General features: G+C 41.0%; 1 protein-coding gene across 2 annotated transcripts in view; it reads right to left on the bottom strand.

Moving 5' to 3' along the window:
• Positions 1-17041, bottom strand: part of PITRM1 (pitrilysin metallopeptidase 1) — a 30119-nt gene extending 13078 nt beyond the window's left edge. Inside the window, exons 1-14 of one of the 2 annotated variants that reach the window (XM_069778148.1) lie at positions 16918-17041; positions 16413-16515; positions 15469-15575; positions 14352-14503; positions 13796-13910; positions 13582-13678; positions 13037-13197; positions 11668-11794; positions 10821-10909; positions 10114-10242; positions 8222-8335; positions 7702-7798; positions 2262-2396; positions 163-301 (exon numbers count right to left, since the gene is read on the bottom strand). In XM_069778148.1, the coding sequence (XP_069634249.1) occupies positions 163-301; positions 2262-2396; positions 7702-7798; positions 8222-8335; positions 10114-10242; positions 10821-10909; positions 11668-11794; positions 13037-13197; positions 13582-13678; positions 13796-13910; positions 14352-14503; positions 15469-15575; positions 16413-16515; positions 16918-16964 (1612 nt within the window). In that variant the 5' untranslated portion in view covers positions 16965-17041. Of the gene's footprint in view, positions 1-162; positions 302-2261; positions 2397-7701; positions 7799-8221; positions 8336-10113; positions 10243-10820; positions 10910-11667; positions 11795-13036; positions 13198-13581; positions 13679-13795; positions 13911-14351; positions 14504-15468; positions 15576-15956; positions 15982-16412; positions 16516-16917 lie in introns of those variants that run through there. The other variant, XM_069778149.1, reaches the window with a different exon arrangement.
• Between the last annotated feature and the right edge of the window lie 311 nt (positions 17042-17352).

The following is a 17352-nucleotide window of genomic DNA, read 5'->3' as shown; positions in this document are numbered from 1 at the left end:
TACTGCATAGCCCCATAACACATACACACAAACTTCCAACAAAAAAAATCATTCCTTTCAGAGCAAATGCTGGAGAGTGCCAGAGAATTTAAGATATTCTATAGAACACCAGCTGTGTTTTTAAGCAGTAACCCAAATAAAAATATGAAAAAGCATGTTAACCTTTTTCAAAGATTTGGGTTTTTTCTTCTTCAGAAAGAGCATTGACCTTTTTTTCCAGCTTTTCTGCTTCCATTTTTGCTTGTTTATCATGGTAGTCTTCCTCTGGACTCATTGACAGAGTCAATCTATGTGGATTATCCTGCAGAAGTATACCCAAAAACAAAGCATTATTAATTTTGAGGGCAACTGCCTCCTGTTTTGCTTCAGATTATTGCTTCATCAGCAGTAGATAAAAACCAGTCTGTGCATCATTTGCCCTGCATATTATCAAAAGTATCACAAACGGGCAATTTGAACTCTTCATTTCACACAGAACAGTCTGCTGCAAGGGTGGGGAAGAGAGGCAGCTCACCGCAAGAACAAGCATGAACAACCTTCTGTGAAATTTTAGTATAGAGTCAGAATCCCTCAACAGCACACCGTACTCATTAGTTTAATTAAATCAAGGTTAAACAACTGTACATAATGCTATAGAGCAGCATGCCACAAGTTTTATCTGGAGAATGTTCTAAGATGAGGAATCTGGTTACATGCAGGAGGGTTTCGTTAAATACCTCTTTCAACCTGCCCAAGCTTGAGCACACAGAGATCCCATATGAAGTAAAATGTGCATGCCTTATCCTGCTCAGAAATGCTTTACATCAGTCTTGCTGCCAGAGAACTCCATGCATTATACAAGTGTCACAACTCCTGTTGTGACACAACTATGCTGTTGTGACACAGCTGCTCTTCGTTTATACAGGACTATGGAATTGTAATAACAAAATTACTCAAGCAGCTTCCATTTCATATAATACTGGGAGGCTAGTCAAAAGACAGTGACCTCAAAAATTGCCCATTTCAAAGTAGGAGTCAAACAGCAACATCTGTCACTGACAGACACAGACAGTAATTTGCAACAATGTAATCGGATTCCGTTTTATTAGTTTATCTCCCCTGTGCTTATGTGGAAAGACTATGGAAACCTGATTGACTACAGAGTAGAAGAGGGAAATGCAGAATTAATCAGGCATAGTAAAATGGACAGGATGAACAGCATTCTCTTCCTTGCTCCTAGCCTTCTAGCTTTATTATCTCCAGGCACAAGGTACAACAGTGCATAATCTTCTGATATAAGAACATCCAACTATTCTCATTACTTCCTACTGAGTCATGTTTTTGCCTTAGCCCCCTCAGCAGAACTGCATAGTAAAGGACACTCTCAAAAATACTGCACCTCTATTTCTTCCCTATAAAAGCCAAAACCTTAACAGCTCCTTACTACTTCCAGACACTAAAAACGCCTTTAGGAAAACAGATTTCAGCTGATGCCACTGTCTCTTGTTGCCTTTGAGTATATAAGAACCAGCATTTACTCACTATTAAATCAGGTTGGCAATTACCTATAATAGATCTGCCCTTCAAAACAACTTGAACAATTTGATTGGAAAAAAACCCACCAACAAAACAAACACCAAAAACCACCCCAAAACCACTTTTGCATTGCTATCACTGGATTTTTTATTTCTGGCATTACTAATTCAGGGCTTCAGAACTATTCAATGTTATAATGCCTTTACTGTTTTTATTTCTTCAAGAACTCCAGTAGAACACGTGGAGAGGAAAACAAGAAAAAGAGCAGAAAGCAACTGGCGCTGACAGCAAAATTCAGACAGCAGTTCAGTAAACAGAGGAGCACCAGAATGATCTTTCTTAGAAGCAAAGTCTTTTCAAGGGAAAAGAGATACATCTTGCTATGCCAATGCTAAGGAACACATAACTAGGTCTATAATTCTCTATTCACATCTGAGCTTCTCATTAGGAAAGACCCAGAGTGCCCTTCTATAGCATCAGACATCACAGTTCAGTACATCATTAGCATTTTATCAATGTTCTAATATGTGTATTTCCAAATGTCCAATCAGACAATTTTTTCCATTTTGAAAAGTTTTCACTTCAACTATTTAAAACTAACATGCTTCATTCAAAAGTGCTGCTGTTCATCTACACCTAAAAATAGGCAGTATGGTTATAAAAAAATTAGCCTTCAGTTGAATTTTAAATACAAAATTGTGATTTAAAAATTGATACTGAAGATATTTTTCCATAAGTTTGCCTACCTTAAAATATGTTTTAACTTTTTCCTGAAGAAATGTGGGATTTTCTTTAAGGCACTGCCTGAACCGAGAGACTTTATCTGCAATCTTCAGAAGCTCCACTGGATCCCCATCTTGATTCCAGCAAGACGCTATATACTGAATGAGAAAGAATAATTAGGTAAGCAGGACAATCCATCTGCATTTCTACTACTGACAGCATCTGTATTCCAAAACCATCTTATCACTTATATTTGAATAGCAGATATATGTGAGTTCTAATATATCTGGAGTGGGAAAAAAAAAAAAAGCTGAAAACTTTCTTCAGGTTAAAGGACTATTCCATCATCATCTGTCCGCTGTTCTCTCTACTCTCTCCTCTAATTTTATCATACCAAACCACATTTTTTTTTTTTTTTTGTATAGGTGTGTATATCTGTATTCTGAAAATCCACTGTAATAGTCTTTCCTCCTTCTCATTTAAAATAAATTCAATTTTCAGCCCAAGAAAGAAGGAAAAAAGAAACAGATGGTAGAGACAAAGTAGTAGATAAATATTACAGTCTACCCATTTATTGTATCAAAGTCAGATGAAATGATTAATAATAAGGTAACTCAGACATGTAACATAGATGGTAAATTGGAGAAAGAAGATACTAAATAACCAGCAATACCCACAGGGTATTTCTTTTGGAAGGATTTTTATTCTAGTTTTATTCTCTAGTTTGAGACTATTAAGTTTGCTCGAGTTGCTATTGAAAGTTCTTCCAATACACCACAGAGCAAGATATCAAAATTTCCTCCACTTCTAGTCTTTGTGAATGGAGAAAAAACGCAACAGAAGAAAATAAAAAAATCCCAAGACATATGAAAGAAAAAGCTCTTAAAAGCATATAGAAAACAAATGCATTGGAACTGCCAAAACCACCTCCTCTTGTCTCACCTCTTTAATTACAAGCAGGTATTACAAGCCTTCCAGACTTTTTCAGTAATAACTATTATTATCTATTCTGTGGAAATTCCCTAGTGTGTTTTAAGGAATAGTATTCTTTTAGAATATGCTCAAGATAATTCTCTCGAAATAAAATTAGTCACTCCTTATTTGACGCTTCCATGGGTTCATTACAACAACTCAGTGCTGGTTCTCAGTAAGCAACCTAGAAGTTCAACCATGTATCTACCAGCATTGTCCAAATGCTTTGTGAACCCTGACAGGCTTGGGGCCATGACCACTTCCTTGGTGTCATGGTTTAACCCGCGCCAGCAGCTCAGCCCCACGCAGCCACTTGCTCACTCCCCTCTCAGCAGGATGCAGGGGGAGAATCGGAAGAGTAAAAGTGAGAAAACTGGGTTGAGATAAAGACAGTTTAATAGGTAAAGCAAAAGCTGCATGCAAGCAGAGCAAAATAAGGAATTCGTACACCACTTCCCATGGGCAGGCAGGTGTTCAGCCATCTCCAGGACAGCAGGGCTCCATCACGCCTAACGGTGACTTGGGAAGACAAACACCATCACTCCCAACATCCCCCCTTCCTTCTTCTTCCCCCAGCTTTACATGCTGAGCATGACGCCACATGGTCTGGGATATCCCTGTGGTCAGTTGGGGTCAGCTGTCCCGGCTGTGTCCCCTCCCAACTCCTTGTGCCCCCCCAGCCTCCTCGCTGGTGGGGTGGGTGAGAAGCAGAAAAGGCCTTGGCTCTGGGTAAGCACTGCTCAGCAGTGATGAAAACATCCCTGTATCATCAACACTGTTTCCAGCACAAATCCAAAATATAGCCCCACACTAGCTACTATGAAGAGATTTAACTCTATCCCAGCCAAAACCATTACACTTGGGGAGTTTGTTCCAGTGCTTGACCACCCTCTCCTCGAGGAACTTTTTCCTAATACCAAATCTGTACTTCCATGACACAGCTGGAAGCCATTTCCTCACGTCCTATCACCGGACACCAGAGAGAAGAGACCAGCACCTCCTGCTCTGCTCCCCATCATGAGGGAGTTGTAGACAGCAATGAGGTCACCCCTCAGTCTCATCTTTTCTAAACTGAACAAACCTGTTATCCTCAGCAGCTCCTCATAAGTCATGCCCTCTAGTCCTTTCAGCTCTCTGTTGCCCTCCTTTGGACATGTTCTAATATTATTATGTCCTTACATTGTGGAGCCCAAAACTGCACATAGTATTCGAGGTGAGGCTGCACCAATGCTGAGTGTAGTGGGACAATCACTTCTTTTGATCAGTTAGCTATACTGTCCTTAATGCAACCCAGGATATGCTTGGCTGTTTTTGGCTTTATGCGACTCATACTGAACTCACGAAAACCCTCAGATCCCTTGAATCATAGAATCATAGAGTAGTTTGGGTTGGAAGGTACCTTTAAAGCTCACCTAGTCCAACCCCCCTGCAATGAGCAAGGACATCTTCAACTAGATCAGGTTGCTCAGAGCCCAGTCCAACCTGACCTTGAATGTTTCCAGGTTTCCAGGCCCTTTCTGCAGGGCTGCACTCCAGCCTTTTCCCCCAGTCTACAAGTACATGCAGGATTATACTGTCCCAGGTGCAGAATCCATATTTGTCCTTGTTAAATTTCATAGTTTGTGATTGCTCAGAACTCCAATCTGTGAAGACCTCTCTGTAAGGCCTCTTTACCCTCAAGGGAATCAACAACTCCTCCTAATTTAGTATCATCAGCAAACACACTTGAGTATGCACACATCCTATGTCCAGGTCACTGATAAAAACACTGAAGAGAACTGGCCCTAAAATTGAGCCCTGGGGAACACCACTAGTGACTGGCCACCAGCCAGATGCTACTCCATTTACTAAAACTCTTTGAGCCCCACTCTTCAGACAGTGGTTCACCTATCGTACTGCATTTTAAATAAATACATCCCACAGAGGAAAGCCCTCCTAACTGTAAAGCTAGCACAGCACTGGACTACAGCATGGAAGTTAGAGAATCCTTACCACACAACATTTAAAATTACACAGGCTGTCATCTGTGATAGCCAACATGGCTTCACAGGCAAATCATGCCTGACTAATCTGGTGGCATTCTACAATGGAGTGACTGCATTGAAGGATAAGGGAAGAGAAACTGATGTCATCTATCCTGACTTCTGTAAGGCCTTTGACACAGTCCCACACAACATCCTTGTCACTAAATTGGAGAGATAAGAGTTTGACAGATCGACTATTCGATGGATAAGGGATTGGCTGGATGGCTGCATGCAAACAGTTGCATTCAATGGCTCAACATCCAAATGGACATCAGTAACAAGTGATGTCTGTCCCTCAGGGATCCGTATGGGGACCAATACTGTTCAATACCTTTATTAATGACATAGACAGTGGGATTGAGTGCACGCTCAGCAAGTTTGCAGATGACACTAAGCTGAGCGGTATAGTTGATACGCTTGAGGGAAGGGATGCCATGCAGAAGGACTGGGACAGGCTTGAGGAGTGGACCCACATGATTCTCATGAAATTCAATAAGGCCAAGTGCAAGGTCTTGCACATGGGCTGGGGCAACAATGAGCAATCAGTACAAGTTGGTGATGAATGGTTTGAAAGTAGCCCTGCAGAGAAGGGCTTGGGGATACTGGGAAATGAAAAACTGGCTATGAGGCCGCAATGTGCGTTTGCAGCTCAGAAAGCTAATCGTATCCCAGGCTGCATAAAAAGAAGCATGGTCAGCACGTTGAGAGAGGCGATTCTCCCTCTCTACTCTGCTTTCATGAGACCCCACCTGAAGTACTGCATCCAGCTCTGGGGCCCAGAGTACAAGACAGACATTGACCTGTTAGAGCGGACCTGGAGGAGGGCCACAAAAATGATCAGAGGGCTGGAATAGCCTTTCTTCATAGGAGAGGTAAGAGAGTTGGGGTTGTTCAGCCTGGAGAAGAGAAGGCTTCAGGAGGACATTTCAATATACGAAGGGGGCTTATAGGAAACACAAGAGAGACTTTTTACCATGGCCTGTACTAACAGGACAAGAGGCAATGGTTTTAAACTGAAAGAGGGTATATTTAGATTGGACATAAGGAAGAAATTCTTTACAATGAGGGTGGTGAGACACTGGAACAGCTTACCCAGAGAAGCTGTGGATGCCCCATCATTAGAAGTGTTCAAGGTCAGGTTGGATAGGGCTTCGAGCAACTTGATCTAGTGAAAGATGGCCCTGCCCAGAGCAGGGAGGTTGGAACTAGATGATCTTTAAAGGTCCCTTCCAATACAAACCATTCTATGATTACTTTAGTTTTAACTAGGTCCCTTTCAGACCTTTTTCAAGGTCAACTTCTAAAACATGACCTCAGGGAAATGAACTGAAATATAATCCTCCTCTATGGGAGTATTAACACCAAACGCCATGACTGGTCTTTAAAAGCAAGAATTGTTTAAGAGCTTTCTGTTCTAGAATTAAGTCCTAACAGTTGAATCAACTTCAAGACTTAAGAATGTTGAAAGATAAAGTATATGCGTAAATATTTCACCAGACAGAATTACTCACACAATCTGAAGACATGCTAGAAACTATTGGCTATCAAAGTTAGGCACATTTTGCCAGATTCTACTATTAAACATGACAGGCAATTAAACATCCACAATTTGTCTGTTTCACTGTATGGCAATCTGATTTGAAACAGCTCTTGGCTGTGGCTCTCCCATTTGCAAGTCTCATGTTAATCCAGGGCTCTGCTTCTTTACCTAACTTTGTATGCCAAAGGAATGAACTCCCGTTCTTGCTGAAGAAGATACGACCCTTGAGATAGAAAGTGGAAGAGCTGTGAAGCAACTGAAGTTGCTGCAGAGCAGAAAAAAAACCAGAGGAAGGACACAGGAGGACGAGTGGCAGTAGGAGGCCCTGAATTTCCAAACTGACTGCAAATACTGCAGCTAACTTGTTCCCAAATTTACAACAACTTGCAAACTTCTCAAAGACACCACTTTCTGCTGTGGAACATGTTTTCTGTAACAGCTTTGGATCAAAACTTTGATACAGCTTTGGTATCAAAATTTGAGGCCAAGAATTGAATTAGTGTACATTTTCACTTGTGAATCTTGAAATTAAATTACGGCAATACAACCCTAAATTCCATAGAAAAATATAGTCCCTCTAATTTTTAAAAATACATAGGCATCTAGCCAAAACATACAGTTCCAAGAGCCAGTACGTCATGCCTCTCTTACAGAAGTAGTCAGTGCTACTGCAGTCAAAGCTACTATTCAGGCAAAGACAACAGGCTCACTGCCCGATTAAGTCATACAGTGTAGAGTCCAGCAATAGTTTGAAGGCTACCAAAAAGAAGGAAGATGTATATGAGATGACAAAAGAAAAGCCCTGAAGTGAAAAGCTTTACGTATCAAGAGCCTACAAAATGACCCCAAATTTCATAAAGACGCAGACAGTAGATTCCTTATCCATTCCTAAAAAAACACCACTCATGGGCACACATACAGACTTACAGATGTCAGGGCAAGTCCAAAACTCGTAGACTGATGCTTCAGCTGGATTTCAATTTTGTGAAGTAGAGCTTCAATCCTATCTTCCTCAAATCCTTTCCTTTGGGAAGGGGTGATGAGAGAAGGAAATCATATCCATTAACACTAATCACCTTCAGTGAAGTTATGAAAATGAATTATAACATCGATAAAGGAAGCACTACAACATAATGTCTTCCACACTGAATTAAATCTGATATGAAATAATCTTATCATGCTGTGTCATTCAGTGAAACTGCACTAATATCATTAAACTCCTGAAGGTTATGCTGATGAATATGCTACAACAGAGGAAGTAGCAGATACAAGTTTTAGGAGTATTGAACAATATTACTGCTTCCTTGGCACATTTAATATAACTAAATTTTTAAGGCATATTATTAAATATATGTCTGTATTATTATATGTCTATATATTATTAATATCTAACTGTAAGACTGTATTAAGGAACTAACAGTATTCTCAAAAATTTAGCATTACTCACGCAATAACTTCATCAACTGTTCTGGCAATTATCTGTTTCACAGTATCAATGTCTCTTTCGGCAATACCCTGTAGACCAACACTGAAATAAGCTTCTCTTGTTGAGCCATTAAACCTAGAATAAAACATATTCAACTCAGTGACAAGTACTAGAACTTAAGCATTAAACCTGCCAGCAAAGGCAGAAGGGGAAAAAATACCCATCATTTCCACATACAATGGCTTTTAAAAGCTAGAGAGAAAGAAAAATAATTACCAAAGAGGCAAAACCCAGAACTTAAAAGCATTTCTTTGTTCAATTTCAGTAGTAGTAGCCACTGTTAAGAAAACATATGGCATATGATATTAGAGAAAGAAAAACAGTTATAGAAGAAAAGCTGGTCTTTTCTGTTCATCTTCCCGTTCATCTTTAAGTACTTTCAGGTGAAGAAGTCTCTTTTTTTAAGGTAAAAATTTTAGCTGCCTCTTAGGCCAAACACATACATTCTACTTAAGCAAGTGACTGGAATGGTACTTTTAAATTTGTAGTTTTAAAGCAGTATTTGTAAATTAAGTGGTGAAGATGAAGTGTTCCATGTTTGTTGCAATTATTTTCAATGGTACTCAAAAAAAAAAAAGATAATTTTGACCAAGCTGTCAGGTAGGGTTAACCATAAGAACTCATCTTTAGAGAGACAAATTGACACTTGCAGAAATACAGAACACCTAGCAGTTCAAACTGAAGGCAACAAACAAAAAGCAATAGGTGCTCATCAACTCTAAACATCCACTATTCCATGTCTAAAAACCACAGAAGGAATTCAATGACAGACTCAGGTATTGAATTCTGGAATACTGATTTCTGGATTCAAACTTATTCTTCTAGATTGATTCATCAGCACAGTCACTAAGGAAAATTAAAGCCATCTCACTGTATGGCTCAACACCGTATTAATATAGTCAACCTGGAAAAGGTTCAGCTGACAAAACATACAACTGAATCACTCCTTCAGTGTCTAAAGATGGATTTCTGCTGCCATGCTCTGTAATATCAAGATGTCTGCATGGCACTGCCAATGCATAACACAGGACTTGCAGGAAGCCCATGACTTCACATAGAGTACTCTGCCTGGCTTGAACTGTCTCCAAGACATTAAAATCATAAATGAGTATATTAAGGTTTCCCACTCAAATATCCAAGACAGTCAGTGGAGACAAAGGCGTGATTTTCATCATCCTCAAGTCTAAAAATCACTCAGAGGAATTATGCCCTGAAAGCGCTTCTTTCTTTCTGCTGACAATAAAGGCAAACTACAATGAGCAGCTGAGCCTGTAGTTAGGTGAAGACAATGCATGCATCCTTAGTCTGCAGCACTGAGCGAGCTCAGAAGACTGGCTGCAAGAGCTACAGTTTGAATAAGTAAGTGTTGGCAGAAATATCCTTTTGTACTGAGGTAATAGTAAGTTAATGGCACCTAATTGCACAAAAGTGCATTTGTGACAAACCTACCTACTACTAAATCACAGAATTAAAGCAAAAAAACAAAGGTAACACAGTATAGAGAAGAGCTAGCAAACTCTTCTGAGTAATCCTAAATGGCCAAGATGAAAACCCCAAGTAAATTAGGGCACTGAAGGTATACCATGTTTTTATCTACCCATTTTTCTTGTTCATAAGCTTTAAACAGTACAAGTTTGTACAAACTAACATATCAAGTTATTTTGACAAGCCAAAAATTACACTTGAGAACGCTTTATAGTTCATGAGTAGAAACTCTTAAGATGTTCTAGTATTAAAATAAGCTTATTCTGGTGTAAATAGCCAGTATGAGAGATGACTTCTCCCAACTTAATAGTGGTTTGTAACTTTTCTAATATTGTTTATAGTGATGAAATGTAAATTGCAACACTTACCCAACATCAGGAGAAAAATCTGTACCAACACCAGACTCAATTAAGGCTTTGTAAAAAGGAGAATTCGGCCCCTCAACCAACAGTGAAGACAACAGGCTTAGTGTGAACGTTTCAAAAGTGTCTGTAATACTGAAGAAAAATTAATAGTTCTTAAAAAACATCAAGCTACGAATATGTGACACCCAGCATCACTGAGTTAATTTCAGAAGAATTACTTCCACAAAACAATGTTGAGGGAGCAAGGGAGAAATAATGGTCAGTTATGAACACTGCACCAAACCTTTGGGAACTAAGAGAGTCCTGCATCTTTCACTTGTTATAACTAGCAGTAAAGCAAGTTAAATTAGGCTGCAAGGGTAGATAAAGTTAGTAGTAGGGTCATACAGAAATGCTTGCACATGGCACAAAACTGAAAGACAGGAAGCCAGTGATCCCAGAAGTCTAATCAACTGAACAGTTCTGTAAGGTAATGCCTAATTTTCCTTATGCCTATCTGCTAAAAAAATAAAAAAAAAAAACCAGGAAAAATTCTGCTTAGCAATTAAATTCTCATCTACTAAAGCAGGATTTGTCTAGCTTTTCCATGGCATTATTTACCTTAAAGATGACATTTATGAAGAGGGATTGGGGGACATGAAATATGCCTGCATCTTGCTTGAAGTTCTAAAATGAGCCTTTGATTCAGAATTTCATTTTGATACACTTACTCTGTCAACAAGTAGCTGACGCTGACAGTTGTCTGCTTGGAAGGATCGGCAGCAAATGAGTCTAAGCCACATGTTACACTGTGTTCTCTCTGTAAAGTATAATAAATACATTTGATGCAGAATAAACTCAGATACAAATAAAAAAAATGACTGCTTGCATCTTCGTAGCATCTTCCTTCCAAAGATTTCAAATAATTTTACAGATACTCATGAGCAAGTTCAATATTCATGAGTAAATACACAAACACGGGATATCTTCAAAAATATGAGTGGTATCTCAATTTTTACAAGTGGACAATAGAGGAGAGGATCAAGAAAATCTGGCCATAATTAATGTTCTGAGCTGTGTTTCAAAGAAATGCTTACACTTCGGGATAAGCCAGGGAGGAAAAGGGGGAGGAGGGAAGGAGAGAATGGAAAAAATTATTTTTGACATGAATGTTTGGAAGCTTAGGTACCATTAGAGGGCATATTCCTGACACTAAGTATCAATATTTCTATCAGTAGCACTAAATGCTTTCCATTAATAAATGTTTCAGTGCTTCAAATGATGAGGGACTTGAAAACTGGAAAATAAGAAAAATAAACAACTGCACGCAATCATTACATTACTGAAACTCAAAAGTAAATGTAGTTTTTCCGCACTGTAACCAAATATAAAAATACTTCAGCTCATTTACACACAAAAACACTTCTAAACAAAAAAATAACTCCAGCAGGCTGGCCTAAAACATTAATGTGTTATATTTGGTTTCTGCAAGTCCAAGATTGGATGTGCACTGTTTCTTTTTGTTTGTTTCATTTTAATTTTAATTTTTTTTTTTTTATTTTTTTTTTTTTTACTTACAGGCTTTTCCCAGAGTTTCTGTTTCGGGATTTCAGTATTTGATTCAATTCTTTCAAATTTTATCAATGCTTCCTCATGTATTTGTTTCAGGTGTTGCTCCAGTGGAAAATTACCATAAGTGAAAAATCTGCATTTCAAATGAAAGACTGAGGTTAAGCATCAGATTTTACATGAAATTTACAGTAACAGCTTTTATTATACTCTGAATTTCATGTGGTTTTTCAGCGATTCAGTTGCATCTAGAATGGAACATAGAAGGGCCCCTAGGTTAAAGACCCATGAGTTTGCCACATACATAAAACTCACAGATCTGGTAAAATTCCATATTTTTCAGCTTCTGGTTTATGCTTCAGAGGCCACAAAAAGCTAGAATTCATTTAGTTGCAGCAATATACAAGGTTCCAAGAAAAAAACATTAGTAATTGAAGCCAGAATCCCAGTGCTCTAAAGTTTCAGAGGACAAAATTCTTATGGTCCTCACACACAACGTATAAAATACAATGATCTATGTCTTAACTGATCTATAAAACATGGCTGGGTTCTGGGGGTCAGGCTACCAAGCACATTCCCACACCTGGATTAAATATGAGCACGAGGTTATGTTTCGGGTAAATCTTATTCCCCGATTAAAACCTTAACACAGGTACAGTAGAATACTTGGGATGATGAGAAAAACAAAGGATGGTAAATTCACTATCATTACACAAGCTGATGTTTCGTATGTGAATTAATCAGACTAACAGATTGACCTCAAAATCAGTACAGAAGAAACAACAATACTATAGATTTCCCTCCATATCACTTTCAACTTGACTTTTAGCTTGCATACCTTATTAGTACTGAAAGAATTAGTATCCGACTCAAATGAATATCCATTATTTAGAACCTGATACAGTACTGTGTGATTCAGGAGCAAATGAACAGCCGTTCATTTGGAATTTTATTTTATAACTTCATCTGTGTTGACTTCAAGGAGGACAGGAACTCCTAGACTCATCTACACTATTTGTATCATAACTCCCTAATAGTATCACCAAGTACTTATTAGCATGTTCCATTTCCCACTGACCCATATAAGTTCAAGGTGAAACATCTGTGAAATCCTCAAAACAAATCATCATAATCAAGCAGGCAGATGCACTCTAGAAAATCAGCCATCTCTCCTTCCTGCCTCCAATTCACCCTTCACTGCTCTTCCTAGAGCAAATTCCTTGCTTCAATGCTGTCCTAGGTGCTGTAGGGCACAGGTTATCTAAGTTGCTGGCCATGTGAATGGAAACACTGTATTGCTGGTTTTCCCTTCACAAAAATACGAACAGAGTGCTAACACACTATATAACCTAAAAAGTTAGTCACAGATCTCAGATACCTGGAATTGCTTGGATGATAATGTGTGGCATGGAACTGTTTAAGCTGTTCCCATGTAAGATCAGGAATACATAATGGATCTCCACCAGATACTACACCGTAAGTGTGATCAGGGAGAATTTTATTCTGCAGGTGCTGTGCAAATATCCTCTCATTATCTGTCTTAAGAGGAAAACACATTTCAGTAAAAATCATCGAAACACATATTTTTAAAATAAAAGGTGCTCAATAATAAGACCTCAGAGCTCTAACTTACACAGAAACTCCTCCTCACATAAGCATTTTGTTCTGTAGTCCCACATACTTTAATAAAACTAGCTACATTACCATGTCAATTTAAAAGAAAATTCTACAATACAATCCATTAACAAGGTGGTTTTTTATATGTAAACAAACTTTTGACAGCTGAACTTTAAGAATAACCATGTAACAGATTGTTGACTTTACTGAGGACTTAAATTTCAGAGGAATGGAAATCTCTGGTGCAGTAACACCACTGATAACCTACAGCTTAGGCCACTTAAACCAAACATTCACAAAACTTACAAACGCCCCTTTCATTTCATTAAAAACAACTCCTTTGAAGACTAGAGGTGTCTGAGGATCAGCTGGGTTTTCATGTTCTAACCTCCAACCTTCTTGCCTGAAAAAAATTAATAACAGGAAGTGTTGGGAGTTTTAAGGTTTTAGTTTTATTTTGTTCTGTTTTTTTTCTTTTTAATTTGAGGTTTCCATACACCTCAAGCTGTCCACATCTTACCAGAAATCTAGTTGCCGCAAACATGGAAAGAAAGCTGCATCCAAGTACACTGACAGGAGATTCTGAAAATCCTTCGGATTTTGTGTTGAGAACGGATAGAGCGTGTAATCACTAGCTGCATATAAAGAAACATAAAAAGATCAGAATTTAGAAAGTCTAAGATGCATTTTGCCCTCATTTATTTTTAAGTTCTCATCTATATGAAGTAACTGGAAGAGAAGAAACTTACTAAATGAAATAGGTTTTTGCAGAGGAATACATAGAAGTTTAACACTGCCATTATTTTACCATGAAAATTATTTATATATATATGGCAAAAGCAAAGTTAAGTGTACTGTTGTATACTATAAAGATCTAGCTCCATCAGGACTTTGTAACTGCCAAATGAACAAGATCTATTTTGTTGCCTTGCCTTGTTAGTTTTGTAATATCTCATTCACAACATTCACACTTAACAATAACGGCTCTCCAAAGGGAAATTAGGGAGAGCTGACAGACAGCTCTACTGCAATAAAACCTCAAGCATTTTAAGTGGTATTACTTACTGTGGGCTCACCTGTGAATGCATTCATAAAAGTGGACAGTGACCTGTTTAACATTTTAAAGAATGGATCTCTGCAAGGATACTTTTGAGAACCACATAACACAGTGTGCTCCAGAACATGCGGGACCCCAGTGCTGTCCATTGGAGTGGTTCGGAATTGTATACTGCAAGACAGAGAGCACAGAGAGGAATGTGGTTATTTGTGATGAGAAGTCCACCCACCTCTTAACTGCAGCTGTGATTTATGGGAACATTATCAGTGTCCAGTAACTAACATGACATAGAGCAGGATGCAGAGTTACTGAGTTCTTAAGACTCTTGAATGCTCAGTCACCTCCTCCAGAGGGTGTACAACCTCTGCACTTCTACTTCTGGAGGTGGTACATAAGTTTTCAGCATGTAACTAAACACATTTCTTTTTTACCCAAAAGGCTCAGAAAAAAACCTTCATGGAACCTTATGGAAAAAAAGAACTGATTTACAACTTGCAGCCAGAAGGCAGTTTATTGGAAAGTCCAGTTTTCGGTTCACCAATACAGAAGAGATGATAATAAATTTGAAGTAGTTTAGTGGAGAGCCATTAAGATGGCTGGAACCATGCCCTGTGAAAAGAGGCTGAGGAAATTGGGCTCATTTAGCCTGAAGAAGGAAAGACATCAGGGGATTCAATAGCTGCCTTCCAATACCTACAAGGAGGTTATGATGAAGACAGGTTCCTTGCATAGATACGCATGAGGGAAGGACAAAAGACCACGTTCATAAACTGAAGCAAGGCAGGTTCCAACTTGATATTAAGGAAGAAACCACTCCACCATACGGACAGTCAAACACCGGGAACAGGTTGCCCAGAGAGGTTGCACAATCTCTGTCTTTGGAAGTTTTCAAGGCCCACCTGGATAAGTGTCTGAGGAACTGCACCTGAATTAAGTGCTGACCCTGCTTTGAGCAGCAGACTGAACAACAGACGTCATGACATCTGTTCCAACCTGAAAAACTTTAAGGAAGTCCCACAAAGGAAGTACTATCCTCTTTGTTATCACATAAAAATCCAGTTATGAAGCTGGATTACAGTTTAGAAACCCCAAGGTGATGCTGAGATGGAATGTGCTATACATAGATTAATGTTTACCTGAACAGATTATTGGAGTCCTCCCGAGCCACATGTAAATACCTGGCTCCTGTACCATCATGACTAAGCTTCACTGCAGTCAGGAACAGCTCAGGAACAGCTGTCACCTGCATTGGAAGAAAACATCCGTATTACAGTGTGACTGCAACTAGGTCAAATAAAATAATGGATGATATAGCAATGATCAGTTTGTTGATCTGTATATAATACTGCCATATACAGTATTAAATAAATTCTTTGTTCCTATGGTTTGTGAGGGAAAAAAAAAGTACGCAAATGGAAAATAAAGTTTAAAAAAACATTTAAAATACACTACAACCAAATAAATATACTCTTCTGTTATAGATATCAAGACCAGAACAATTCGATCAGAGGTACAAAGAAAAGACATATATTCAAAAGCCAGCGGTGAGGGCAGCAAAAGAAAAATCAGGGAAACCAGTTCTACCACTAGCTCTGTCACTAGCAATCACTTTTTTGCAAATTACCTTTACTCTCTGCTTCTGCTTTTTTCTTTAAAAAAATGAGAAGAAATTCGACATATTAGTTCCATTGCAGGTTCTTAACAAAGATATTAAAGGCAGCTGAGGAGATAAAATATTACTTGAACACATTTCATAAAGCAGCACGCAGTGAAGTTCAGTTATCTGTCAGGACTTTTAGAGGAGCAAGCACTCAACCTCTGCAGCAGACACACAAACTGCCGGGGTGCGTTATTTACTCGAGAAGAGCCAGCTCCCTAGGGGAACACGTGTTCATGTTACCTAGAGAATCTGGTTGCAGAGAGGTAACTACGAGGAACCGCTGCATCGTTTTTTAACTGACCCCCCAAAGCATCTACGCCAAGTGTTCAGCGGACTCCTGGCCTCCCCTAGGCGCCTTCCCGCCAAGGGACACTTTATCCATACGAACCTGAGGAAAGGCAGGCGAAGGGCGACGCTTACCTGCTCTACAGTGAACCCGTGGATTTGCTCGCCCACCCTGTACCGCAGCGCTCTTTCGTTAGCGGGAACGCTCTTCCACCTCCACGACTCCCGAGTCAGAGACCTGAAACGAACGCTTCGCTCTGGAACAAACGCGCTCCCACCAGCGGAGGCCGTCCCTCGCACCCGCCCTGAGGGAGGGAGGCGGGGGGGGACGACGAGGATCACGCCACCGCCCAGCCCCGGGGCCCCGCCGGCCTCCAGCCGGGACCTGCCCTCCGGCGGCGGGGGGACTCCCCGCCTGCCCGCACCGGGGCCGCCCGGCTGCCGGGCAGGGACGGGGCCCGCCGTTCGCCGCCCTTCGGCGGAGCGCCAAGGAGCCGGCTGCAGCGCGGAGCCCGCCCAGGCCCGCGGCGGGGCCCGGGGCAGCGGCGGGCGGGCCGCCTCCCCCGCGAAGCGCCGGCAGAGGGGCTGCCCAAGGCGGGGAAAGGACCCGCTTCCCGCCCAGCTCCCTCCCCGTCCTCACCGGCCGCGGCTCAGCAGCCCGCCGGCCGCCCGGTAACGGCTCCACATGGCTCGGCGCCTCGGCAGCGGGACAGGCCGCACGGCCGGGCCGGCGCAGGCGCTGCGGCCCCCGCCCGCATTGGCGGCGGCGGCGGGAGGCTCCGCCCGCTCCGCCCGCCCCGCGCTGAGGCGGCCGCAGGGGACGGGATCGGCCCGGGCTGGGGGGGCCCCACCGAATCCGCCTGCCGGGCTCCGGGCGGCGGTGGGGAGGCGGCGGGTGCTCGGCCCCCGGCCGGGAGCGGCCTTGGGGGTGGTGGGTCCCGACGGGGGACGGCGGGGCTTTGGGCGGGGGAGCGGAACGCAACCCCAAAACTTGAGCCTTTTTGGGGAGGATTGACCTTGGCGGGGAAATCTCTTGGAAAAGGCTTCGCCTGTGCGGGAAGTTCTCAGGAGAATC

The sequence above is a fragment of the Haliaeetus albicilla genome, chromosome 2 (genome assembly GCF_947461875.1).
Source record: "Haliaeetus albicilla chromosome 2, bHalAlb1.1, whole genome shotgun sequence".
Classification (NCBI taxonomy): domain Eukaryota; kingdom Metazoa; phylum Chordata; class Aves; order Accipitriformes; family Accipitridae; genus Haliaeetus; species Haliaeetus albicilla.
The sequence above is the reverse complement of the archived record's forward strand: the minus strand, read 5'-3'. Positions and strand labels throughout refer to the sequence as shown.